The 23,381-nt window shown below is 65.8% G+C and overlaps 3 protein-coding genes across 4 annotated transcripts; 1 reads left to right on the forward strand and 2 right to left on the reverse strand.

Moving 5' to 3' along the window:
* The first annotated feature begins 1,278 nt into the window (after positions 1-1,278).
* Positions 1,279-2,220, forward strand: IFITM5 (interferon induced transmembrane protein 5). Its single transcript, XM_037161346.2, has 2 exons — positions 1,279-1,490; positions 1,895-2,220. The coding sequence occupies exons 1-2, from the start codon at positions 1,293-1,295 to the stop codon at positions 2,105-2,107; spliced, it is 411 nt and encodes a 136-aa protein (XP_037017241.2). The 5' UTR covers positions 1,279-1,292; the 3' UTR covers positions 2,108-2,220.
* A 1,954-nt stretch (positions 2,221-4,174) lies between these two features.
* Positions 4,175-10,055, reverse strand: PGGHG (protein-glucosylgalactosylhydroxylysine glucosidase). Its single transcript, XM_053658567.1, is given in 15 exon segments — positions 4,175-5,048; positions 5,130-5,341; positions 5,416-5,622; positions 5,624-5,656; positions 5,658-5,788; positions 5,905-6,038; positions 6,146-6,282; positions 6,370-6,442; positions 6,576-6,687; positions 6,884-7,015; positions 7,262-7,381; positions 8,185-8,620; positions 8,697-8,907; positions 9,226-9,509; positions 9,750-10,055. Coding segments are annotated over 14 exon segments (2,253 nt in total). The 5' UTR covers positions 9,485-9,509; positions 9,750-10,055; the 3' UTR covers positions 4,175-4,992.
* Positions 10,056-11,804: 1,749 nt separating this feature from the next.
* Positions 11,805-18,594, reverse strand: NLRP6 (NLR family pyrin domain containing 6). Of its 2 annotated transcripts, none has more exons than XM_037161324.2 (8): positions 18,376-18,594; positions 17,451-17,731; positions 17,178-17,216; positions 15,156-16,938; positions 14,530-14,622; positions 13,381-13,551; positions 13,111-13,278; positions 11,805-12,688 (listed from the first exon to the last, which is right to left on the reverse strand). In XM_037161324.2, the coding sequence occupies exons 1-8, from the start codon at positions 18,402-18,404 to the stop codon at positions 12,550-12,552; spliced, it is 2,703 nt and encodes a 900-aa protein (XP_037017219.2). In that variant the 5' UTR covers positions 18,405-18,594; the 3' UTR covers positions 11,805-12,549. The 2 variants fall into 2 exon arrangements, with proteins under 2 accessions (XP_037017219.2, XP_037017218.2); XM_037161323.2 differs by having other exon boundaries at positions 14,530-14,625.
* Positions 18,595-23,381: the final 4,787 nt, after the last annotated feature.

The following is a 23,381-nucleotide window of genomic DNA, read 5'->3' on the forward strand; positions in this document are numbered from 1 at the left end:
GGCTTTGACAAACCTGGGGGGCGAGAGTCCATTGCTCTCTGTTGCAGCCGCCCCCCCAGTCCTTCCCTGAAGGCCTCCCAGGTGATCCAGTCTGGCTTAGGTTACCCCCCGCTGTGAGGGGTCCTACCTGTCATTGACGTCCTACCAAGCTCTGGGGGCATGGAGAGTAAACTGAGGCAGCATTTGCTACCAGAGACAAGCTTTGTCTCCTGTGGCTGGCATTCCAGAGGTTGTCTCTCGCCCTTAGCTACAAGGGGTAGAGATACAATTCCTAAAACTAGGCAGAGCGGTCCACAACACAGGCCCTGCCTGCAGTCAGCACAGAGAGGCTGGGGAAGTCTGGGGGGCCACAGGCTGGTGTCTGGGGGGTGAACCCGTCTGCACATGAGCCTTGCTGTTTGGGGACCTGGGCCAATCTGGGCTCCAGGTGTGGGGTGAGGTCAGTCCTGCTAGCTCTGGTCCGCGGGCAGCATCTCTTCCCGCTGTGGTCCTGTTGGGTCCTGGGGCACATGCTGTTGGAAGATCCTAACCCCGGCTCCCTTCCCCCTGCGCCCTGGTACAGCCCCTGTGGCGCCCCGACTTCTGGGCCCAAAGAGGGCAGTGCTGAGTCTGTGCTGGGTGACGCCCAGTGCAAAGGCGCCCCTGTACCCGGGGGACCCATGTCTGAGCATGAGGGGCCAGGCCCTGGGAAGAGGCCTTGCAGGAGGCGACGCTGGTGGGGAGTTTGTTCCCCCTCAGGCGGGACCCTGGTGTCTGGACGGTGTGGTTCAAGCAGAGTCTGCCCACTGGGCACTGGGGATGGAGGGGCAGTGGTTTCCGCAGCTCTGGCCTGAGGCTGCCCTGAAGCTGAGGTGCCCTTGTCCCCACGAGGGCCCCAAGGCAGCCGTTCTGACCCCTCTGCTGCGGGGAAAGGGGTTGTGGTGGGCGGGCCACGTCCTGTGCCCATCCCCGCAGCAGCCTTCACGGGAGGTCAGGGGGCAGGGTGCACGGAGGGGGGGGTGTCTCTGGAAGGCACTGTGCGGCCTCCGCAGGGTCATCCACGGTAGGGGGACTCTGAGCCGGGACCGGGGTGTGGGGTCCTGCAGCCCCTCCCAGGCCCCCGACTGTTCTGGGCGCAGGCGGCAGGGGCCCCTGGGCGGGCGGGGCATGGTGCTGGTGGCTGGTACTCCAAGCTGTCATTTGTTGTTATATTTAGCAGCGGCCCCGGGCTGGCGGGAGGCAGCGGGTATAAGCAGCCCTGGGCGCCCCTCATACCGGCAGTGGAGCGGGCGGCGGCGACGGCGCTGGAACCCATGGACACCGCGTACCCCCGAGAGGACTCCGGGGCCCCGACGCCCCGCACGGCTGCCTGCGCTGCCCACACGGCCGTGGCCCTGGGGCCGCCGCACGCACCACCACCACCACGAGACCACTTGATCTGGTCGGTGTTCAGCACCCTCTACCTGAACCTGTGCTGCCTGGGCTTCCTGGCGCTGGCCCACTCCATCAAGGTGGGTGTGGACTGCGGCGCCAAAGGGTGGGGGGTGTGGCTGCCAGGCAACCAGAAGGGGCTCCTGAGTGCCTGAGCTGCCCACTGAGGCCGGGGTGCTTCTCATAAGTGACTCCCCACCTACTGAGGGCCCCTGGAGGCTTGCGCTGGCCTTGGAGAAAGCAGGGGGCCCTCCCAGCCTCACCTCAGGCAGAGCCCCCTTTAGGGCCACACCCCTGTGTCCAGCTGGCGGCAGTGAAGGGAGGGGGTGAGCCCCGGGCAATGTCCTCTCGGGCCACACACCAGCATTCAGATCTGGGGTTCAGCATGGCCCTCTGAGGTTGGACCTAGTGCTGCCTGGAGTGGAGGGGCCCCCACGCCCGGGGCCCAGCACAAGCTGCCACCTGACCCTGCTGCCCCCTGCAGGCCAGGGACCAGAAGGTGGCTGGGGACCTGGAGGAGGCCCGGCGCCTGGGCTCCAGGGCCAAGTGCTACAACATCCTGGCCGCCATGTGGGCCCTGGTGCCTCCCCTACTGCTGCTGGCGCTGGTGGTGACCGGCGCCCTGCACCTGTCCCGGCTGGCCCGGGACTCGGCTGCCTTCTTCAGCACCAAGTTCGAGGACTCGGACTATGACTGAGTGGCTGGGCTGCCCCCTGACCTCCTGGCCTGATGCACACCCCTGGCTGCACACCTCATGCTGACCACGAAGGTCCCCCCCATGGGGCCCTGGGGCCCTTGCCCTAACCTCAATGGTCCCTGGTCCCCACCTACTCCCATCCCAGCCGGAAGCTGTCCCCCACCTCACCAGGCCCCGCCTGGTTCCATTATTAAAGACGCTTTTGGTTCTATGAGGTGCCAGCCGGGCCTGGTTCCTGGCTGGGGTATGGGCAGGTGTCCTCCTGAGGGGACAGGCCCCTAGGGTCACCCCAAGCCAGCTGCCCTGGACAGACCCCAGCAGGATGGCGGTTCTGAATGTTCTGCTTTTGGCTGTGGTCTCTGACTGTCCCCTGGGCACTGGGTGGCCTGTGGCTTCTGGGTGGAGGCGCCCGAGTATTTTGGAGTCAAACTTGGGAACCCAAGCCTTTCATCTGCCTGCCCTGCTGGGCACCGTGGTTTAGTGGCCTGTCTTCCAGAACATGTGTGGTGTGCCTGATTCCACGCGTGCCCACCCTGAGAGTGTCTGTGTGCAAGGCCAACACACACTCTCCTGTGTGTTCCTGTCTGGGGGGTGGGTGTATGCTGATCTCCTTTGGGTCATGTTGTCAGTGGGGCTGGACACAAAGACACACGCACACCCAGGCACGCTCATGCCATCACCTATGCACACACACCACACACTCATGCAGATGGGACCACACCCCCACCACAGGCTGTGCAGAGCGGACACTGGGGAGTGAGGACATTTTCTGAGCATCCTTAGTGCCACATGCGTGTCCCTGCGTTCCCCCACCTCCTGCACTCCCCGGACCAGCCGTCTGGCTGTGGGGTGGGTACAAAACACATGCACACACCCTGTGGGCTGGGGGAGGTCCCCTGGGCCTTGCTGTGGATGGGCCAATGACAGGGCAGGCTAATTGCAGGGGTCATAAGCACAGGGTGTCTCAATGTTGGGAGCACCCCACCCCGGGTCCCCTCTGTCCCCAGGGAGCCCCCTTTGCCTGTCCACTCTGCCTGGGTTGGGAGTGGAGGTCTGTGTGCTGTACTTGGAGTCCCCAAAGCCTCCCCCACCCTCTGTGACCCCCAACAGCTGGCCCAGCTGCCTCCAGTGTGGCGGCAAGACGGTGCCCTGGCCCCAGCCCAGGAGTGTGGTGTATGCAGCCCTGAGCCAGCACAGGGCTGCCCTGCCGGGTGCAGGCCCCACACTGGACCAAAGACAAGGGCCGTGGGCCAGCGTGCGGCCCAGGATGGAGATGCCTGCTGACCCTGAGCTCCGGGTTTGGCTCAAGAAGGGACCAACCTGCTGGACGGAGAGGCTGGGAGCAGGGGTCAGCCTGTGTGTGGCCAGGTTCGGGTCCCCAGCACGGGATGGGCTGGGGGTCGTGGGGGAATCGAAGATCCTCCGGCCTGTGACCAGGTGCTGCGGCAGTGTGTGGTCAAGGCAGGTAGGGGGAAGGTCCTGAGCACCAGGTTGTGTCCCGGGCAGGCCAAGGGACCCTGGTCCAGTCTGGGCCTCTGGCTACTGAGAGCCCCCAGGCCGGCACATGTGCACTGCCACCCGCTGTCCCTCTGAGGGTGGCCCTGCCGTCGACACAGGTGCTGTGCCCGGGCAGCAGGACCACGCTGGGTCAGAGCAGTCCCCACCCTGCCCGGCTCCGGGGCTGCTGCCCGGGCAGCCTCAGCCGCTTCAGCAGACCGGTGGCCTCGCCGGGGAGGGAGAGCCCGTGGGCACCCGGAAGCCCCACCAAGGGCCTCAGGAGCCAGTGCTGGCGTGTGCGCTGGACTGCTACTCGGCCACCTCCTCAGAGGCCACTCCGTGCCGTGTGCTGCCCCCCACCCCGCCGGGCAGCCACGGACAGTCAGGCCTGGGACCCCCCATGCCTCCACCCACCCCCTGTCTGCCACCGTTCGCCTGCCCAGTGTCTGCTTCTTGGAGAACTGGGACCCCCGACTGCTAGAATGCACGCAGCCACAGGGAGGAGGGTGGGAGGGGCAGGTGTCGGGACCCAGCTACCAGCACCGAGTGAGCGAGTTTCCCACCACGCACCCTCCTCACGGCAGACAGAGCCAGTTCCAGCCCTGACTTTAATTGGGCAGCACTTGTGCAAGCCTTCCCAAGAAGGGTAGGCCCAGGGCCACGGCTCTGACCCCACGTGCACTGGGCTCAGCCCTCTGGCCGGTGGAAGAGAAGATACGGGGTCTTGTTCCGCACCCCACTCGGCTGAGGAAGGGCATGTGACGGGGGCTGTCCCACCTGACTGAGGCGGCCCAGAGTCAAGGGCTGAAGACGCTGAGCCCCCACGACAGCCAAGGGCACCCAGGCATGACAGCCCTCAGTGCGTCCGAGACACAGAAATTTCTCTGGCGAAGCTGCGGGCTTGCCCCTGCCCCTGCCTCTGCCGCAGGTGCCCATGCCCCCCCTCCTGGGGGTCACGCAGGTGCAGGTGTCAGCCCCAAGGGGCAGGCGTAGACCTGCTGGTGTAGGAGGCCACGGGGAAGCCCCGGTCCATGGGGCTTTCAGTGGAGAGTCTCGCACTTCGGGCCACAGAACCCAGACCTTGCCTGGAGCCCAGGAACCTGGCTGCCAGGTGCAGGGAGGGTGGGTGGGTGTCGGACAGTGGGCTGGGACCGCGTCCATGAAGCATGGGTGCAGCCCACCGGGAACCCCGCACAGGGGAGTGCCAGAGGGGGGCACCCCAGGTTGTCCCTAAAACCCACAGCACTGCCAGCTCAGGGGCAGGAGCTCAGGGCCCCGTGAGGGACTCTGTGGGTCCAGAGGGCCCAGGGGTCCCAGAGGGGCGGCTCCAATGTCTGCAACAATCTCTCCCAGGGTTTTCTAGGAGCAGCGCTTGCTGCTGCTGCGTCCTACGAGACCGAGCTTTGTATCCGGCCGGCAGAGCAGGGGAAGGAGACCTTGTGTCCTGCAGGAGAGGGGCCACCGGGGGGTGAGGACACACACCTGGGGTCACGGGCCCTGGTGTGGGGCAGAGGCAGCAGCCTACCTGGGGGCAGAGGCAGCCGGTCCCCTGACGGCCACAGCTCCACCTCAAGCAGAGGCGCTGGGGGCCCTGCCCGGGTCCTGACCTCGACCGTCACCGAGCCCTCGGAGAAGGAGAAGTTGAGCTTGTTCCCCAGGTAAGAGATGCCAGAGATGCGCACAGCAGAGACCGCCGCTGGACACGTGGGGTCAAAGGTCACACCAGCCCTGGTGATCCTGGGGAGAGGAGGCGGCTGTGTGTGTTGGGCAGGCAGGGCCGGTGACCAGCTCCTGCCGGTCGGCCCGCTCACCTGAACCCTGTGAACCCGAAGAGTGCCGCCTGCAGGAAGCCCCCCATGCCCGTCAGGAAGTTCACGGCCCCGGACCCATCTGCATTCTCCGTCCACACCTGCAGGGTCAAGGTCGTCAGGGCCAGGGTCCCCAGGACACAGGTCTCCTGAGGCCACTGTCCCTATCCCTGGAAGGTCAGGTGGGAATTGCCAGGGCAGTGACCCCTGAAGCTGGGCTCCCACCCCCACCGCCCAGGGCGTCTGAGGAAGGGGCAGGTGCGGTCGGGGCCAGGCTGGCCTTGAAGGGCTCCGTGATGTTGGCGAAGCTCCTTTGCAGAAGGTCCCATGCCCTCTGGGGCTCCTTCAGCTCCATCCAGCCCACAGCAAACATGCTCTGGGGTCAGAGGTCAGAGGGCATGCTGAGGTGAGGTCCACTGCATGGGGCGGGAAGGCTGAGGTGGGCAGGGTGGGGTGGGGCCAGACCACCGTGAGGACCGCCACCCATCTTACCCAGGTCATGGCAGGGCCCCGGGGAGACGTCACGGCCTCGTAAACCTCCAGGTTGTTCCTGCGAACTTGAGGACTCATAGGGAAGGGGATGGGGTACCCCAGGAGCACGACATCTGCCTGCTTCACCTCCTCTCCTGGGGGGGCATGGGTGCTGTTGATGGGGGGCAGCCAGGGACTCGGGGTCGGGAAAGGGGTGGTCAAGAGCGGGAAGGGGCCTCAAAGGTACTCTGAATCCACTCACCAAGTTCATACCCATCAAACTCAGGATGGAAGTTCCGAGTCAAGTCAAAGGGCACCTTGATCTTATCAGCCACCTCTAGCCACCGGCTGGGGATGGGCTGACCCAGGTCCTGGGCCAGGGCAGCAGCAAAGCGCAGGCTAGGACAGAGATGGGGAGAGAGGGCTGCAGCCCGAGCTCACCTGGTGGCCCCTGCGTGCTGGGTGGGGCAGGGGCTGGGGTCTGACCTGTTCTGGGCCAGGACGTTGGTGTACACGGAGTTGGTGACCCCTGAGTGGTACTCGTCGGGGGGCATGACTCCTGGACGCCGAGGGCAGGACAGTGCTCAGTGCGGGCTGGCCACCGCAGGCACCGTAAGTCACACGCAGAACTGAACGGAGGGCCCCCCCCCCGCCACACCCCCGTGACTACCCGCCCCCCCCCACGCCCGCACCCTTCAGGTGGTACTTCTCCTCTGCGGGGCTCCACTCGACACGGCTGCACCAGAACTCTGCCACGGCACTGACCACGTCCCAGCCCCCAGCCTCCTGGAAGAGCTGCAGGTCCTGGGGGGGACAGGGCAGCACAGGGCCCTGAGACCCACGGTGCTGGTTCCCGGTGGTCACTGCATCTCCTGCCAGTGCCCATCCATTCAAGTGCCCTGATGTGAAGGCCTGGCTCCAGACGCCTGGATGGGCTTGCAGCCCAGTGGGGGGGTGGCCCCACAAGGAGGGCACAGCTGGGCCCACAGCAACGCCTCACCTGGGTGCTGTGCTGGTACAGCTGGAAGGCCAGCACCACGGCCCCGTTGATGTGGACTTCCTGGGTCCCGTAAATGTCCTCCGGGCAGACCTCCAGGCCAGAACCGGCGCTCTCCCAGGCGAACTTGGCTCCCTGACAGTTGAGGGTGACTGTTCTCAGGGGCCTGGCGGGGAGCAGCCCACACATTTCCCAATGGGCCCCCACAGTTTCCACGGTGTGCTGGCTGTCTCTGGCTGGTGCAGGGCAGTGAGGGGCCCCAGCTGGGGCCCACCCAGACTTGTCCCGCCTGCAGGATGCAGGCTGTGAGGATGCACGAAGCCCCACCCTGCCCGGAAAGAGGCCCTGTGGTGCGCCGGGGCGGTGAGCAGGCCCCCTCACCTGGTAGCCCAGGTTTCGGGCATTGTCCAGGGCTCCACCCAGTGTCTGGATGCGGTACTGCAGGAGAGCCCTGGCGGCCTCTGGCTGGAACATGAGGACATTTGGGAACATCCAGAGATCCTGAGAGCACAGCCAAAGGGTCCCTTGTCCTCCAGCTCTGCCGGCCTTCTCCCCACACTTGTTCTGCCCTGGTGGGCCTCAGAGACAGCCAGCTCCTTGCTGCCCACTGGGCCTGCCCAGGGCCTCACCACCACCACTGGCCCACCACACTCCCCCATCTCCAGCTCAGAGCCCCTGGTCCCCACCCCAGCGCTTCGCCTCCCCAGTGGGCATCTGGGACTGGCCTGATGCTCAGGCCAGAAGCTGGGTGTGGGCAGCCTGGAGGGGAAGCTGCTCCGTTGCTCACTGGCTGTGTGCCCTGCAGGGAACACCTCAGCCTCCCCCAGCCCTACAGTCAAGCGGGGGCCACAGCACCAGCTCTCTGGACCCTCCCACGCCCACTGGTCACCAAGTCCCAGCTTTTCCAGGCTCCTGCTCCTCGCCCCCCTCCATCCATGCTCCCTTAGCTGCTATGAGGGCTTTCCCAGAACACACACCTGTCCCTGCCACTCAGGATTCACGGCTCCTGTAGCCCCTCTCCCTTACCTGGCCAGATGCCGTGCACCCTCCTGGCTCTGGGACTTTGCCCTCTGATCCCCTTGCCTGAGTCGCTTTTCCATCAAACGCCCACACACCCTTTGGCGGAGACACCGCCTCCTCCAGGAAGCCTTCCCTTTTGCCTTGGCCCCCAGGCTTCCTCAACCACAGCCCTTGTCCTGGGCAAGCAGAGGCAGCAGCACACCTGTGCCCTTAGCCACAGGACCCTCCGTGCCCGTGTGCCGCCCACCCTGTGGCAGGTGCGTGTTGAGGTAGATGGTGCACACCTGGTCCCAGAACACATGGCCCCAGTAGCATTCCTCACAGCTCCCATTGGAGAGCCCCCCGGGGCTGAGTCCGTGGCAGACATGTCCTGGGGCCCCGGGCTCAGGCAGGGCACTGAGCAGGTAGTAGAGGGCACCTCGCAGGGCCTGGCGCAGGGGCAGGGGCCCCACCACATCCAGGCCGCAGCCGTCCCAGAGCTGGGCCCAGGCCTGGGCATGGGCAGTGTACAGGGCACCGCTGGCCTGCAGCTGCAGTGCCTCAGCGAGGCAGGCCTGCGCCTCGGCCTGGCTGCCGCCCACCACGGCCAGGAACTCCCAGGTCCTGTGCTGCTGGCCTTCCCTCAGGGTCAGGGTCGGGGGCGCTGGTGTCCACAGCATGTGCACCTCCTGCTGGGGCGCCCCGGGCTGCTCAGGAGTGAGTGTGTGGCCATACAGGTACCTGCAGGGGCACGGCTGCGTCTCAGGGACAGGCTTCCTCCGGGGTCCCCCGGCTTGCCCCCCGGCCCCCTCCTCACCGGGCTCCCTGCCAGTCAGGCCCCAGACGCAGGGCCAAGTCCGGGCTTTCTGGGGAGAAGGCAGACCGCAGCGTCACGGTGATGGGCTGGCTCCTGGGGGCCAGGCAGGTGACAGACACAGCGCAGGCCAGCACGTGAGGCAGCGTGCGGTGGGCGTAGATGCGCTGGGAGGCCCGGAAGCGGGAGTCCTCCAGGGTGTGCAGAAAGGAGCCTGGGGAGGGGGGACAGGCAAGTGGCAGGCCTGCCCCACGGAGGGCCAGCGCTCACAGTTGCTAAGCTCCTGGCCTTCCTGCGCTGGGAGTGGCTTCCACCTCCCCCCCAGTGAGGGGGACCCACCTCTGCAGCCCGCCTGACCTGGGCAGGAAGCGGCAGCTGCACGGGGACTGCTCCCGCCCCACCCCCACCCTCCTTTCCCTGGGCCGGGTGGGGGAAGTTAGGCGATGCCAGGTGGGGTTCCTATGGCCTCTCCCCCCACCAACCTGGAACAGTGGCTGGGGATGGGGCAGGGGCCGGGCCAGGCGGCAGCTACCTGTGTTAGTGTCCAGGACAAAGGTTGTGGTCAGCTGCTCTCCTGGTCCCGCGGGGGCCTCCAGCTGGATATTGAGGGGACTGGGCAGAACGGCCCGGTGCGTGTCCCCCAGAGCCCCATTGTATATGCCACTCACGTGCAGTGTGTCGTGGTAGACCCGTGTGCCCAAGTACGCATTGGTCACACTGGCCCAGAGCCGGCGGTCACTGGGCAGAGAGTGGGCAGTGAATACGGTGGGGTCTTCACCTGCGTCCGCCATGGAAAGGCTTGCACAGTGGAGGGGCCTGGAAAGGGTGGGGTCAGGGAACCTCCAACGGGCTGGGTCTCCCTCTTCTGGCGCTGTTGACCCTAAAGACCCCTCCTTGGAACTTGGCTGCTCCCGAAACAGATGGTGGGAGTGTGGACCCATCCCACCAGCCCTGGTTCTCAGACCCCCCCCCCACTTTGGAGCCGCCCCAGGGAAAGCCCTGGACCCCTCTCACTGATCCCCAGGGACCCACCTGAGTCCCCAGACTCTGACTTACCAGCCCTTTCCAAGCCACACCCCCAGAACCCCGCCCGGCGGTGGAAGCGAGGAGGCTTCCGCCAGCGAAGTTTGCTCCTCAAGGCGGGAGGGCGGGGTGTAAAGAGTGCCGTCCCGGGTGCTGGAGCCCTAGCAGGGGGTCGCCGCTGTTTCTGGGCTCACCGAAGCCCTGCCGTGTCCCTCGGCTCTAGCCGGGCCAGCGTTGCCGCTCCAGGGCCCCAGGGGGAGGTCGCCAGTGGCTGCTTTTTCGGCCGGAAGGCCCCTCATTCCCCGCCCCCGGGGTAGCGCGCAGGACGGGCTGGACTGGCCCGCGGTCCCCGCCCTCGGGGCGGTGCTGGGCAGGGGACCGCTGAGCAGAGGCTGCGCTCAAGCCGGAGGCGGGACTGCGGGGCGGTGGGTTGGGCTCTACCCCCTCCCCAGCGGAGGCCGCGTGTCTGCGGACCCGGCGTGAAGGGTGCGGAGATGGGGCTCCAGGGAGCCAGCGAGAGAAACACAGTATCGACTCCGACCTCAAAAACTTCTCCCGGGTGGACCTGAGAGGCGCTGGGGCCTCTGGCGGTGGCGTTCTCCTCCCGTCTGCCCTCTAGGGGACGTCCGGGTGTCCTCCTGCACGGGCGTCCTTCTCTTTTTGCGGGGCGTCTCCTCCTGGCTCCGTGCGGCCTCTTCTCTCAGCCGCCATCTCCCCACCTGCCCCCTAGACTCCCAGGCTCCTCACACCCAAATGTCTGAGTCAAGTGACGCAGGTGCTCTGTGCCCTCGGCCCTGCCTGCCGGAGACACCCAGATCGAACACTTCCCTGAAACCGTTCTTCCTGCCACCTCCCCCAGCACAGGCCAAGGCCACACCGCTGTCCCTGCGCGCACGTCCACCCACGAAGCTCGCCTTCCAGACCTGCCTGCCCTCCCCGGCCCCGGCCCCGTGGCCTCCTGGGCTGGTGCACTCCACGGTTTCTGCTCCTGCCCTGCCCTTGCTTCCCAACAGGGCTGAGGTCAGACCACGCCTTCTGCTCAGAAGCCTGCTGCGGTGCCCACCTTGCCAGGGGGACCAGTCACCAGGGTCTCCCCCCCACTGCACACCATCAGCTGGCTCCCTCCGCCTCTGCGGCATTCAGACATTCTGAGTGTGCTCCCGGCTGCGGACTGAGTGGTTGTGTTCCCCCCCCCCCCCACACACACACACAAATCTGTCCGTCTGCTGACATCTGATCCCCAGTGAGATGGCATTTGGAGGTAGGGGCTTTCGGAGGCCATCGGGTCAAGAACCACCAAGAATGGGACAAGTGCCCTTATAAGAGACTTGAGAACAAGCAAGACCTCTACGACCTGAAGACAATGAGAGGACAGCCACCTGCGACCAGAATCAGGGTCCTCACCAGACACCGAGTTGACTGGCACCTTGACCTTGGACTTCGCAGCCTCCAGGACTTTGGGGAATAAATCCCTGTGGCCCATGACCCATCGGTGTCTGTGTTTTGCCACAGCAGCCCCAGCTCACCAAGACACCCCCTTCAGGGCCTGGGTGCCAGCCTACTTGTCCACGGCCTGGAACACTTTCTCAGGGTGTCCTTGGGGCCCCTGTCCCCACTTAGGCCTCCCCAGGCCCTCCCAGTAACAGGAAGGCCTTCCCTCCGGTCCCCTTCCGCTGCATCCCTCCCCTGCACAGCCCCGCCCCGCCCCGGCTGCTCCAGTCGCCAGCTCCGGCAGGGATTTTGTCTGGTGTGGGGAGCCAGTGACTGGGTTTGAAAGGGACTGCAAGTCCCCTGGGAAGTGGAGGGGCTGCCTCCCGGGCCCCTTCCACTTGGACGGGGGGCTCAGGGGCTGGCCAAGCCCAGCAGTGTGGAGCAGAGGATGCCTGAGGACCTGAGAGCTGTCCACCGCTGGGCTGTCCATTGAGCCTCAGAGCTTCCCGCTGCCAGGCCGCTCCCCCGAGTCTCGGTTTTCTCACCCCTGAAATGGGGCCCCACACAGACGGATCCGACACCAAAGGAGAGACGGCCAAGAGCAATGGGAACCAACACACAAGTGCAAAGAAGGCCGCCCTGGCTGGCGAGGCGCCGTGGATTGAGCCGAACCAAAGAGTAGTGGGTTCAATTCCCAGTCGGGGCACATGCCTGGGTTGCGGCCCAGGTCCCTGGTATGGGGCACAAGAGAGGCAAACTCACGTTGATGTTTCTCTCCCTCTCTTTCTCCCACCCTCTCTCTAATCCTTAAAAAATGTAAAGGAGACTTTATTTTCAATGGACACCCCCATGTCCTCCCAGAGTCCGGCCGCTGCCTGCTGCACTCTGCCCAGGCTCCGGTGCCTGAAGACCTTCAGCGGCCCGTGGACCCCTCTGGGCTCGGCCTTCCTGCCTCCGGGACGGCTTCACTCCTGGTGCCAAGACCCAGACTCCCAAGGAGGCACGGTGACCCGCCGACTTCTGCTCAACCCCTGCTGGATCCTCAGTGGCTGGGACAGAACTGTGGGTCCACAGGGCTGGTACTGCAGTCAGTGACGGGGCCGTGAAGGTGTGGCTCTGAGCCCGGCACCCCGGGGAAAGGCCAACACGCGGCAGGGGCTCAGTCCCCGGGCATCTCGGCACCGTTATTGTTGCCGGGGACATCGGCAAGGGGGTGGCTGGAGGGCCCCATGAGAGAGAAGTGGGTGGGGACAACATGGAGGTTAGGGGAGGAGTGGTCTCTGGCTGTCCCCAGGGCGTGCCCTGTGCCCCTTCCAGGACCATGAGAGGGACTGTGTCCATCTGGGCCTCTCCCTTCATCGGACTGGTGGCAGCCCTCCTGGTCGCGCTGGCCTTCGGGGCCTCAGAAGGCTGTGTTGAATCCCTTGAGGGGCTCAGGGTGGCTGTCCAGTGCTGGGTGTGTGATGACCAGGCCTGGCTTTGCCGTCCGCACAGCCCGCAGCTCCCCCAGCGACTGCTCGCTCAGCTCCACGGAGGTCAGACTGCAGCCGTGCACACGGGACAAGGGCACGTTGGTTGGGAGGGAAGAAGAATCCAGGGTGGGGGTAGGTGGTGGCAGGGGCACAAAGGGGGCAGAAAAGGTACACGGTGACAAAAGACGAACAGCCAGGGGCGATCAGAGGTGGGGAGAGGGGGCAGGAGCTGGGGGCCAGGTCTTTGGGGAGTAAGAGGGCGCTGGCTCATTGACCCAGACTGTGGCCACGGGCTCCAGACCACAGATGGACCTCTGATCTGGCAGAGTGTGTAGGTAAGGGCTGGGCCAGGGCTTTGGAGGCTGTGTCTCCCGGGACTGCGGTCACTCAACGGGACCCTGGGAGGGGCTCTTCTCCAAGGTCACAGGGAAGCCCTCAGGTGCCCGCCCCAACCTGGGCTTGAGAGGTGTGTCCCTACGCCCTTCCTGCACCTGAGGGTCTGCAGGCGGCATCCTGGTTGCTGCAGGACCGCACACAGGTAGGTCACCATGGGCTCTGACAGCTGGCAGCCGCTGAGATCCAGGGTGGTCAGTGTGGAGCTGGGCTGGAGCAGGGCAATCAGGTACTGGAGGGCTTCCTGGAGGCCGGGCTGCTGCAGCCTGGGGACAGTTCAGCTCAGGAGCCTCTGGGGGCTCCCCACCCTGGGGGGGTCCACACCCTCTCTAAGTCCCTCCCTAAGTCCCTCCCAAACCCGGCCTCACCTGAGTGTCTGCACGCGGCACCTAGGCCAGGCCAGGCCCTCGCTCAGCACCCGCAGGCCCTCCTCACCGAGCCCGTTGTGGAGGAGGCTGAGCTCGGTCAGGGCGGGGGCCTGCCTCAGGGCCTGGGACAGGTCGTGGCAGGCGGAGTCTGGGAGTTTGCAGCGGGACAGCCTGGGGGCCAGGAGCACAGAGTCGGTCTCAGGCCCCTCAGCTGCCACCCGGCACCCAGTGGTGCAAACTGCCCGCTCCCCACTCCCCGGGGCTGAGGCCAGTCTGGACATGTGCTGGCGGCCCTGCCCTTCGTCACCACGGGCGTCCCCGGGGGCGGGGCTGCACGCCAGTCTCCCCCAGGACACGGTGGCACACGAGCTTCAGGAGGGGCCCATGCAGGCTCTTCCCTGCTCGCGTCGCCTCCACGCCCTCGTCCCTCTGGTCCAGGTGACCGCAGTTTGGCTGCCTGGTGCCTCGTGGCCGGGCGGGGTGAGGCTACTGCTCTTTCTGAGTCAACGCTGTGGGGCTCACACTGCGTTCGAGCGAAGCTGCCGCGCTGCCGTGACAGACAGACGGCCCTCCTCCTCTGGCCCCCGGCGCGCCAGCTCCCAGGCCGCCCTGACTTTTGCCTGCCTGGTGCCCACCGACGGAACGCCAGGATGCACTGAGCGCTGTGCTGGGGACCGCGCTGACGCTCCCAGCAGCCCTCTGAGGCCGACCTCGGCTCCGTTTCCCAGGGGAGGGGCCTGGTGCTCCGACGGGACTGACTCGCCTTCGGGGGCAGGACACAGTCTGGCCTCCTCTGCTGTTCCCGAGAGTCCAGAGGGGCCGCTCGGTAGCTGCACATGGTGCGGAGCAGCCCCCCTTGGATGGGAGATGCGTTCTGCTCTCCTCCATGCCCCCCACCGAGTGCTCAGCTGCACCCCGAGTCTGGCTGGAACCTGGCCAGCCCCCTTCCTAACCAGCACCTAAGCCCGCGAGGGACCCCTGCCCCTCTGCCCCGTGTGGGCGGGGCCTGTCGACCCCCCTACAGGAAGCCAGAGGCTCCAGCCTCTCAGCCGTCTCATCAGCCCTCCCCAGACAGGGACACCCTCTGTCCTTCCCAGGGCACCCCGCTCTGCGTCCCTTCCGGGGAGGGCTGGCGGCATGGCCACTCACGTCAGGCTGGTCAGCCCGCACTGCTGGTCAGTCAGGGCCTCGCAGAGTGGATGCAGTGAGGAGGCCTGGGGCTTTCTGGTGGTGGCTTGAGAACTGCTGGGGGAGAGAGAGGTGAAGCCCCCCGGCTCCTTCCAGTCCCTCCCCGCTCCCTCCCGGTGTCTTCACCCGAAGCTCAGAGTGAACCCTCTTGTCCACAGCCCCACATGCCTCCCCCTGACGCCTGCTGTGCGGGGCTGCGGGGCCCTGTCGCTCACGTTCCCAGTGTGGGGCGAGGCAGGCCCCTGCAATGGCGCTCCCAGCCCCTGTCAGGGCCCCGCCGTTGGGGGGGGGGGGCGGCTAAGTGCGGGGGAACAAGGAGCCCAGCCTCGCCCTGGGGCAGCTGAGGGTCTGGGGAAGGAGACAGGCACAGGCCGCTCTCGTGACACAAAATGCACTTGGGGGTGGGCACGGAGAGGGCGCGGGGCGGGGGGAGAAGGTGGGAGCCGGGAAGGCCGCCTCACAGTGGTGTGGCCAAAACCAGCCCCGAAGACCTGCCTCTGGTGAGGGGATAGGACCTGCCTGTGCGCGGGCGGCGAGCCCCGCCCGCGGAGCAGGCCTGGGGGCGGAGACCCAGCCCCGAGACTCACGAGCTGCCACTCAGGCTGTTCTGCAGTCGCTTCACCAGGCTCTTCTTCTTCTTCTTCTTCTTCGGGGCAGGCAGCGTGCAGTTAACCAGCCGCAGCGCCTGTCCGGCCGGGCAGCACCGCAGGCAGTAGCTCAGGACGGCCAGGTCCATGCGGCTCAAGCGCAGGTGCTCCAGCGCAAGCTCAGGGTGGCCTCGCAGGGCCTGGCGCACGAAGGCGCCCTCCTGCGTCTCGTACAGGCAGTACAGGAGCACCATGGGGAAGTTGAACTCCTCCTCCTCCTCCTCCTCCTCCTCCTCCTCGGACTTGGATTCTGACCTCTCAGTGGCCTTGAGCGAGTTGGTGTCCTCGGCCCCCTCTGGCAGCACCCTAGGGCGACCCTGGCCCTGGTCCTGCACCCACTTCAGGACATCCTGCTTCATGCGCTCTGAAACCGCGCAGCCGAAGTGGCGCTCGACGTCGCGAAGCCTCTCCGCACTCAGCAGTCCGAAGAGGAAGCGCGTGGTGAGCGCGAGGTGGTGGCGCATCTCGGGGTCGCCCTGCAGAAGCTCTTCTACTCCGCCGGCCGGCGCCCCGGGCGGCCCCTCCTCCTCCAGCAAGTAGGAGAGGGCGGCAAAGAACTCCTGGAAGCTCTGGTCAATGAACTGGTAGGTGACCTCGGCCTGCAGCACGCCGGGCAGCTCTTTCTTGCTGAGAAACAGCGTCTGCACCTTGGAGCCGTGAAGCTGCAGTCTTTCCAGATCCTTCTCCGCAAAATGCGCCCGCCGCCCCAGAACTCCTTCCCGGGCCAGGCGGCACAGCCTGCGCAGCTCACCTTGCAGCTGGGGCCGGTCCTCGGCCGGCGCGGGGCTGAGGACGCTGACGATGAAAAGCAGGTACACGGACGTGGTCGTCTTGGAGGTGCGCGACAGGTCCTGGCCGAGCTCCAGCTGCTGGCGCAGAACCGTGCACACGATCCAGCACACGAAGGGCACGAAGCACAGCGCGAACAGTGTCTCGTTCTCCTTCACGAAGCCGTAGGCGCGCTCTGCCCTCCACTCGTCCTGGAAGTACTTGTAGAAGTACTTCTTCTTGTCCTTGTCGGAGAAGCCGCGTACCTCGGCGCACTGCGGCGAGCACAGGCGGCCCTGCAGCCTGCCCGGGTCAGCGGTGCGCGTGGTCACCAGCAGGCGGGCCTGGGGCAGGAGCGCCTTGCTCAGGAGACCGCCCAGTACCTGCGCGCCGCCTGCGGCCTCGAAGGGGTCGGTGCAGGGCGCGGCCTCCGCCAGCCCCGGCGCCGGCAGCTCATCCGCGCCGTCCAGGATGAAGAGCAGCCGCTCCGACCTCTGGAGCATCTGCCGCACCGGGGCGCTGCGGCCCGGGCACTGGGCAAGGATCAGGTCGGCCAGGCTGCACGTGCCGGGCCGCTCCAGCAGTTCCGCGCAGGGCAGGAAGAAGGCGAAGTCCACCTCGCCCCGGTACAGCTTGCCCGCCGCCCAGTCGTACAGGATTTTCTTGGCGGCCATGGTCTTGCCGATGCCCGCCGGCCCCTGCAGCACCACGGTCAGCGGCCGCTGGCCCTCCTCGTCGCGGCCGAACAGGCGGTTGAAGGTGTGGGTGTCCGAGCGCCGGGCGCGCTCCGGCTCCGGCTCCTCCGCAGGCCCTGCGGCCTCCCACTCCGGGGCGGCGCTCTCAGGCGCGATGAGCAGCTTGGTGAAGCGCTTGGAGATCTTCACGGAGCGGGCGTTCCTCTCCTTCACCTTGGCGTGTTGCCGCAGCACGTGCTCGCGGTATTTCTTCTTGTACTCTGCGGGGCGGGCCGTCGGGGCGGGCGGTGGGGCGGGCTGTGCCAGCCGACCGCCCGTGCCCGCTGCGCTCCCTCCCGCCTCCTGGCCCCACTTCCCAGGCTGCGCCACGGACCCCCAGCCCGCTGGCCCTCCCTACCCGCTGCTCTCTGGGAGCGGCTGTGGGGACCAGCCTGGCTCGAGGGCACTTGTGCCCCGCCCAGGACAGCCCAGGGCCTGCGCCTCCCACCCGGAGACCTACCGGACACGGAGAGCAGCGCCGCGGAGCTGGGGCCGAGCCCTGAAAGGAAGACCCACTGTGAGGCCAGGGCACTCGCGGGGCAGGGGTGCAGTGGGGGGTCGTGGCCACCCCCAGGGGCACCCGGGGATCCCAGCCTCGGGCCGGGGAACCTGTGGGCGAGTGGTGCGTGGGGCTTCCTTGGGGAAGCGGAAGGGAGGGCGGCTGCGTGCCGGACTCCGCCCAGACGGTAGGGAATGGAGGGGCAGGCACTCGGCGACCCCTGCCCCCGCTCACGCTGCAACCGCTGCTCCTTGAGCCAAGCCGCGATGTCGCGCGCGTCCGCCCTCTTCAAGGTCTTGCGGGCCACGTCCAGCGCGGGCTCCGGCCCGTAGAACTGGGTCAGCTGGTCGGCGAGGTCCACAGCGTCCGCCCGCTCCAACCGGCCCCACGGGATGCTGCGGCCGTCCACCAGCGCGTCCCGCAGCTTGTGCCGGAAGCGCTTCAGCTGCTCCTGGCTGAGGTCCTCCAGGGCATCGAGAAGCAGCTCGCGGGCGGCCGCCGCGCGGGGCTGCACGCTGCGGGCAAGAGGGTGGCCCGAAGGGCGGGGTCAGCAGTTGGGCCCCGTCCGGAAACCTCCGCCCGCCTCGCCGCAGCCCCGACCCGGACTCCCGGCGCCCATGATGGGCGGGGGCTCAGGCGCGCCGGCATCTCCCCAGGTGGCTCCAGGCCGACACTCTGCACGGAAGGGAGTCTGCCCCTCCCAGCACCCAAATTCGGGTTTTGCTTCCAGGCGTTCCCGGAGTTTGTCTGTGAAAGTGTCTGGTAGTGAAGTAGGTGCCCTCGGGGGTGGGTACTGGCCACTTGGGGTGCCTTTCTGCTTCCTGCCTCCCCTCCCTGCTCGGTGCCTCTCTCAGGCCTGGCCTGGCCAGGTCAGTCTCCCTAGCCAGGTGGTGAGGAAGGCTGAGCCCGCTGCTTCCCTGCATTCTCTGCCCCGGGAGCCGGGGGCCTTGCACTCAGGTCCGCCGGGTCTGCTCCCGAGCACCCAGTGGGGAACAGACCCTGGGAGGCACCCCTAAAGTCTGGAGCCCGGGGCCATGGGGGAGGCATGTGAATGGGGCTGTGAGGCCCAGGCAGCGAGCAAGCAAGCAGGGTGAGCCCCCAGCCCCAGAGACCGAGACCAGCCAGTTCCCGAGTCATCGCTCTGAGATGCAGCACTCACCTGGAGCAGGGGGCCTCCGGCTCATCCATAGCCACCGGCCCCTAGGTCTAGGACTCCAGGACAGAGGCGGGGATCAGGGAGGCGACCCCTCTGCACAGTGACGGGAGCCAAGCCCTAAGGGGGCTGTCCAGCCCCGTCCATGCCCCAGGCCCAGGTGCTTTATGAGGCCAGTGCTGAGATGCCTGTCCGACAGACACCCAGCTCGCAAGCTCAGTCTCAGCTCACCTGTGCACTGTCACCCTTTCAGAGCTCTGCCTGGTGACCTTTGAGTTCCCCCCAAGGACCCATGGGGTGTGGCAGCGAGGCCTGGCTGTGAGCAGGTACCTGTGTAGATCAGGGTGGACTGCACGGAGGAGGTGGCTGGCTCAGAGCTAGGTTGAATTCTGAAGGCAGGGCTGAGGAAGGGCTTCCTCAGGGGAGGGAGACAGAACAAAGGAGGAGCTGGCAGTGTTTTCAAGGAGAGGAAGGCTGTCACCTGGGGCCAGGAGACAATGGGACAAGGAGGACTGTGTGGCATCCAAAACCAGGCTGGAGCAGGCTGATGGGAAGTGGTTTGGGTGTGCGGAGGATGTGGGACCACACGGGGCCACGCGAGTGTGGGGCCCTCCTGACCGAGTCTGCCTGTGTGAGAGCGTTAACACTTCCGTGGACGTGTGGAGGGCCGGCTCAGTGTCTGGGGACTGGGGCGGGGGCTCACCCCGGCCCCTGGGAATGTTTCCTCCCCTGTCAAAGGGACTTTTCCAGTGTGATTAAATTCAAGATCTTGAGATGCGGAGATTTGCCTGGATCATCCAGGTGGGCCCTGCACGTCCTCAGGCCTCACCGAGGGAGACGAGGAGACTGGGAGCCTGCTGACTTTCCTTCCGGAAGAAGGGCCCCGGAAGACCCCAGAGGGAGGTCTGGGGGGCCCGCTCTCCCCAGAGCCCGGGGCCCAAGCCCGGGTCTCCGCCCAGTGAAACTGGTGTTGGACTCCGACCCCCTGGACTGGGACTCAGGAAACGTGTGCGGTCGGAAGCTGCTGTGTCTGCAGTAACTTGTTTCAGCAGCCACAGACGCGGAGCCAGTGTGTGTGAGAGCGTGCGTGTGTGCGTGTGAGTGTGTGTGCGAGAGCATCTCCCTGATCTCGCACCGTCAGCACGGGTGCCTGCCTGCAGGGCCGCTGCCTTCCTGGCCCCGTCACCTGCAGACCCCAGGTCACCCCTGAGTTCGGTCCTGCTTCTGCCAGGACTTGGGGGAGAACCGAGTCCTGGGTGTCTCTGTCCCGCTGCCCCTCCACAGGCAGGGGCCCGAGCAGGGGCCCTTTCTCCCCATGATTTTTTTCTCTTTAAGACAAATAGGCCCCAGCTCTCCCCAGGGGGCGCTCAGGTTGTCCAAGGTGCTGTGTGGTCGCCCTCACATCAATCCCCTGTAGACGCCTTGCTCTCTCCTGCGGGGGCCCCACCGCTGGCCTGGTTGCCCTGCGCACGGGCAGCTGCCCGGGCCCACGTGCTGGGCAGGGGACACTTTGTGCTTTTCCAGGACCAGTCTCACCTGTCCCCACAGAGATGTGCAGGGCGAGCCCCGCCCCCAGAGCGCAGTGTGGGCGTCACCTGTGAAGCAGAGCAGAGCACGGGGTCCCCGCAGCAGGGTCCTGCTGCAACTGTCGGGGGTGACCCTGCGGGGTCCCTGCCTCGGCCGCCCGACCCGCTGGCACTCGCAGTGGGCGCCCTGAGGGGCGGAGACTGCAGACCCCGGACCTGGTGCTGCCACAGGCATTGGTGGGGGAGGGGCAGGGTCCTGCTGAGCTCCCACACGGCTGCCGTCGCACGGACAGACAGATGGCCCACACGGACCGCCGGCCCACGCATGTGCATTCCCTCTGCCACGCGCACGCTGGTGAAGCGAGCTCCCCACAGCTGCACCGCCTTCCCTGACACTTCAGACAGGGCCTCTGTCCAAGGCACAGCCTCCCAAGCCAGCCCGCCCGGGGTCACATCCAGCTGCCTGACGCCTGGGTGACGACCTTGGACGGGCTTCTCAGCCTCCCTGTGGCGCTTCCTCACCTGCGCCCCAGTGAGGTCAGCGTGGAAAAGAGCAGAGCTCTGGCCCACAGGCCCGTGTGCCGGGCATTCGTCATTGTCACCACTCCTGGCTGTGCACGGCCCCTCACTGGGAAGCTGTGCCGTCTGGGGTCACCAGTAACGGCCCTGTTTCTACACCCACTTCAGTCTGGCTCCACGTCACTTAACACTGCGGACTGTGGCCTCTTCCTTTTGCCGAAGGAGCCCAGGGGTGCGGGTGACGGACAGCACCGGGCCGAGACGGGGGCCCAGGAGGTGTTGCCCGTGCTCTGCCGCAGCAGCACGGGCCGGTCCTAAGGCCTGAGGTGTGGGGGTGCCAAGGCCATGCCTGCGCCGAGATGGACCCTCCTGGAGTGAACTGTGCACCCCATAAACTCTCCGCACCTGCCGATAACAGCCCCGGGAGTGGCTTTCATAACAGGCTGGCATTTCTGGGAAATGGGAGGGCAGCCAGGTAGGTTGGCTGAGGGGCGGCAGGGTGGGGGGGTGAGAGGAAGTGGGCGGGGGGAGGAAGAGAGGGAGCCAGTTCCCTCTGGACTTGTGTCACCCCGAGGTTTAGCTTCCGGGCTATCTTTCATGAATAATTTACACTTTTAAATCCTCGGCAGTTCAGCTCTGGGAGTCTCATGGAAGCCGCCCTGGGCTCCCACACTCTTCCCCAGGTGCTGCGGGACCTGGGTGCTCCTCCCCCTGCTCACCGCACAACTCCCCTCGGCTCTTTCTGCGGCTCCCCAGCCTCCCGTCCACAGACCCCCAGCCACACGCTTGCGCCCGTCCACTTCCTCTGCTGCCCCCTAACATCCCAGTGCCCCACACCACTGTCCTGCTGGCCTGGCCGCTGTCTCTCCCGAGCAGCAGCCCCTCCGGAGCTCGATTGGCCCAGAGCCTCCAGGGGTCCCGAGTCCTGCTTGCTGCCTCCTCCTCCGCATCCTCTCGGCCCGATCTTCCGGGAGGGGACCTTGGCACGGGGCCTTGGCCAGTGAGAGGGGCGAGGGCGTGTCACCCGGGAAGCCTGTGCTCCTGGGGGTGGTTGGTGGAGTGGACACAGGCTTTTGCTCTTGGCCCCCCCCTCGTCCTGGGAGGACGAGGACACAGGGCCTGGAGGTCTAGGAGGCTGTGCGTGTGAAGGTGGAAACTGCTTCCCAAGGCCAGGGGACCGAAGGAGCCTGGCCCGAGGACGGCGCCTGGGCCCCAGGCCAGCTGGGAGCGCCTCCAGCACCCTGGTTAGGAAGACCTGGAAGCCAGGGTGTCTGTCCCAGGCAGTGCTCAGTGACGCCCCTCCCTGAGGCCAGGCCTGCCCTCGGGTCCTGGGGAAGGCCCTGCCCCCACAGATGGGGGTTGTGGGGCTCCCACATGTGCAGGTCAAACTTTGTTGTCTCGTAAAAGAAGACAAAGAGAAGAGCTTGAGGCTGTATGCTAAGTTAGTCACAAAAGGACAGACCCTGCGTGACCCACTCACAGCAGGGCCCTGGAGGAGTCAGACTCACGGAATCAAAGCAGACCCTGGCGTGGGGGCTGGGGAAGGCCGGGAGCGAGTGTTTGGTGGGGACGGGCTGTCAGTGGGGGAGATGGAAAGTTCTGGAGACGACGACGTGACCACTGCACGGCGGTGAGTGTTTACGACGCTGCGCGGTGTGTGCACTTAGAAATGGCTGAAATGGTACATTCTGAGTTATGCATATGTAGCTCCATTTACAAACATAAGAGAGGAGAGTCACTGAGTCCATAATCTGATTAATGATTAGCTCAGGTATTCCCTGCAGACAGGCTGCAAACCCAGGAAGGGCCCCTAGCAGGAGTCAATGATAGCAACGCTCTCTCCCACCCCAGGCGACTGGGCCCATAAAGTTTTACCAGGCTTATCACGCACTAACGCTGGTCACCCAGGGTGACCTGGGCCTGCTGGGGGCCTGCATCATGGCCGCCTCCCCCCCAGATCTGGGCTGGTCTGGACCCTGTGGCCCCTGTCCCCCCCATGAGGCTTCAGGAATTGTCACCTCGATGGCAGCTGGCAGGCTCCTCTCGCCAGCCAGCCGTCCGACCGTAACCAGGAATGCAGGTGCGGCTCCTGCCGCAGGAAGCGCAGAACTCAGGAGGCGGGTGCTGGTGCAGAAGGAAGGGTGTTTACTCAGGCGCCACCACCTGGGAGACCGGTGGACCCGTCTTGAAGACCGTCGCCCCTTCCCTCTCAAGTCCGAGGTTCTCACAGGGATAGGAAGAGGTGGGCTCTTTTTTCTATCCAGTTATCTTGATAGCTTTGGCAGGGCTGGGGCCCCGTCCGTTTATCTTTCTAGCGTCTGACGTGCTCAGTGTAAGAACCCCTCCCCCCAGCACCATCTTGGCTGACGGGGGTGGGTGGGGGGGACTCCCTGGTGCTCCCTGACCGGCTTCGATAACCAGAGCACCTGCCTAAGACGGCCTCCCCCCACCGCCTGGCTCTTGTCCCCAGAGGTGGCAAAGCCTGAGGGTCCAGGTTGACCTGCGGTCTGACTCCTAGGTCTGGCACTCATCAGCCACTTTGTGACCCTAGCCAAGCTCTTGACCTCCCTGGGCCCCTGTTTCTGCGTCTGCAGACGGCCAGTGCCTGGCTCCTGGTGCTTAAAGGGCGGCGATGTGGGAAAATGGCTTGAAGCCTTGGAAACACCTCCTGGGTCCTCTGGGGTCCGCATCTAACACACAGGAATTAACGTAGACCCAAGGCCTACATTCAAGAACTAAAACCATAAAACTTGTAGGGGAAAAGCATGAGGGAAAATCCCTGTGACCTTGAATCTGGCCATGGACTCTCAGTCATGGCACTCATGGAACGAGCAACAAAAGGGAAAAATAAACTTGGGTTTATCAAATCAAAAGTTTTTGTGCATCAGAGGACACAATACAGAGAGTAAAAAGAAAGCAGAATGGGAAAAAGTGTCTGCGAATCCCGAATCTGGTAAGGGATTAATA

Source organism: Artibeus jamaicensis, unplaced genomic scaffold (genome assembly GCF_021234435.1).
Source record: "Artibeus jamaicensis isolate MK-2021 breed Jamaican fruit bat unplaced genomic scaffold, CSHL_Jam_final scaffold_537, whole genome shotgun sequence".
Taxonomy (NCBI): domain Eukaryota; kingdom Metazoa; phylum Chordata; class Mammalia; order Chiroptera; family Phyllostomidae; genus Artibeus; species Artibeus jamaicensis.

What these genes read in the sequence shown, in the direction of transcription:
- NLRP6 (XM_037161323.2), bottom strand. Translation starts at nt 18,404, where the DNA reads ATGGATGAGCCGGAGGCCCCCTGCTCCAG. An exon ending in CAAGGAGCAGCGGTTGCAGC is followed by an intron (nt 17,217 to 17,450) that starts GTGAGCGGGGGC and finishes TCTTCCTTTCAG; the next exon opens with GGCTCGGCCCCAGCTCCGCG. An exon ending in TGCCGCGTGCAGACACTCAG is followed by an intron (nt 13,279 to 13,380) that starts GTGAGGCCGGGT and finishes AACTGTCCCCAG; the next exon opens with GCTGCAGCAGCCCGGCCTCC.
- IFITM5 (XM_037161346.2), top strand. Translation starts at nt 1,293, where the DNA reads ATGGACACCGCGTACCCCCGAGAGGACTCCGGGGCCCCGACGCCCCGC. An exon ending in CGCTGGCCCACTCCATCAAG is followed by an intron (nt 1,491 to 1,894) that starts GTGGGTGTGGAC and finishes TGCCCCCTGCAG; the next exon opens with GCCAGGGACCAGAAGGTGGC.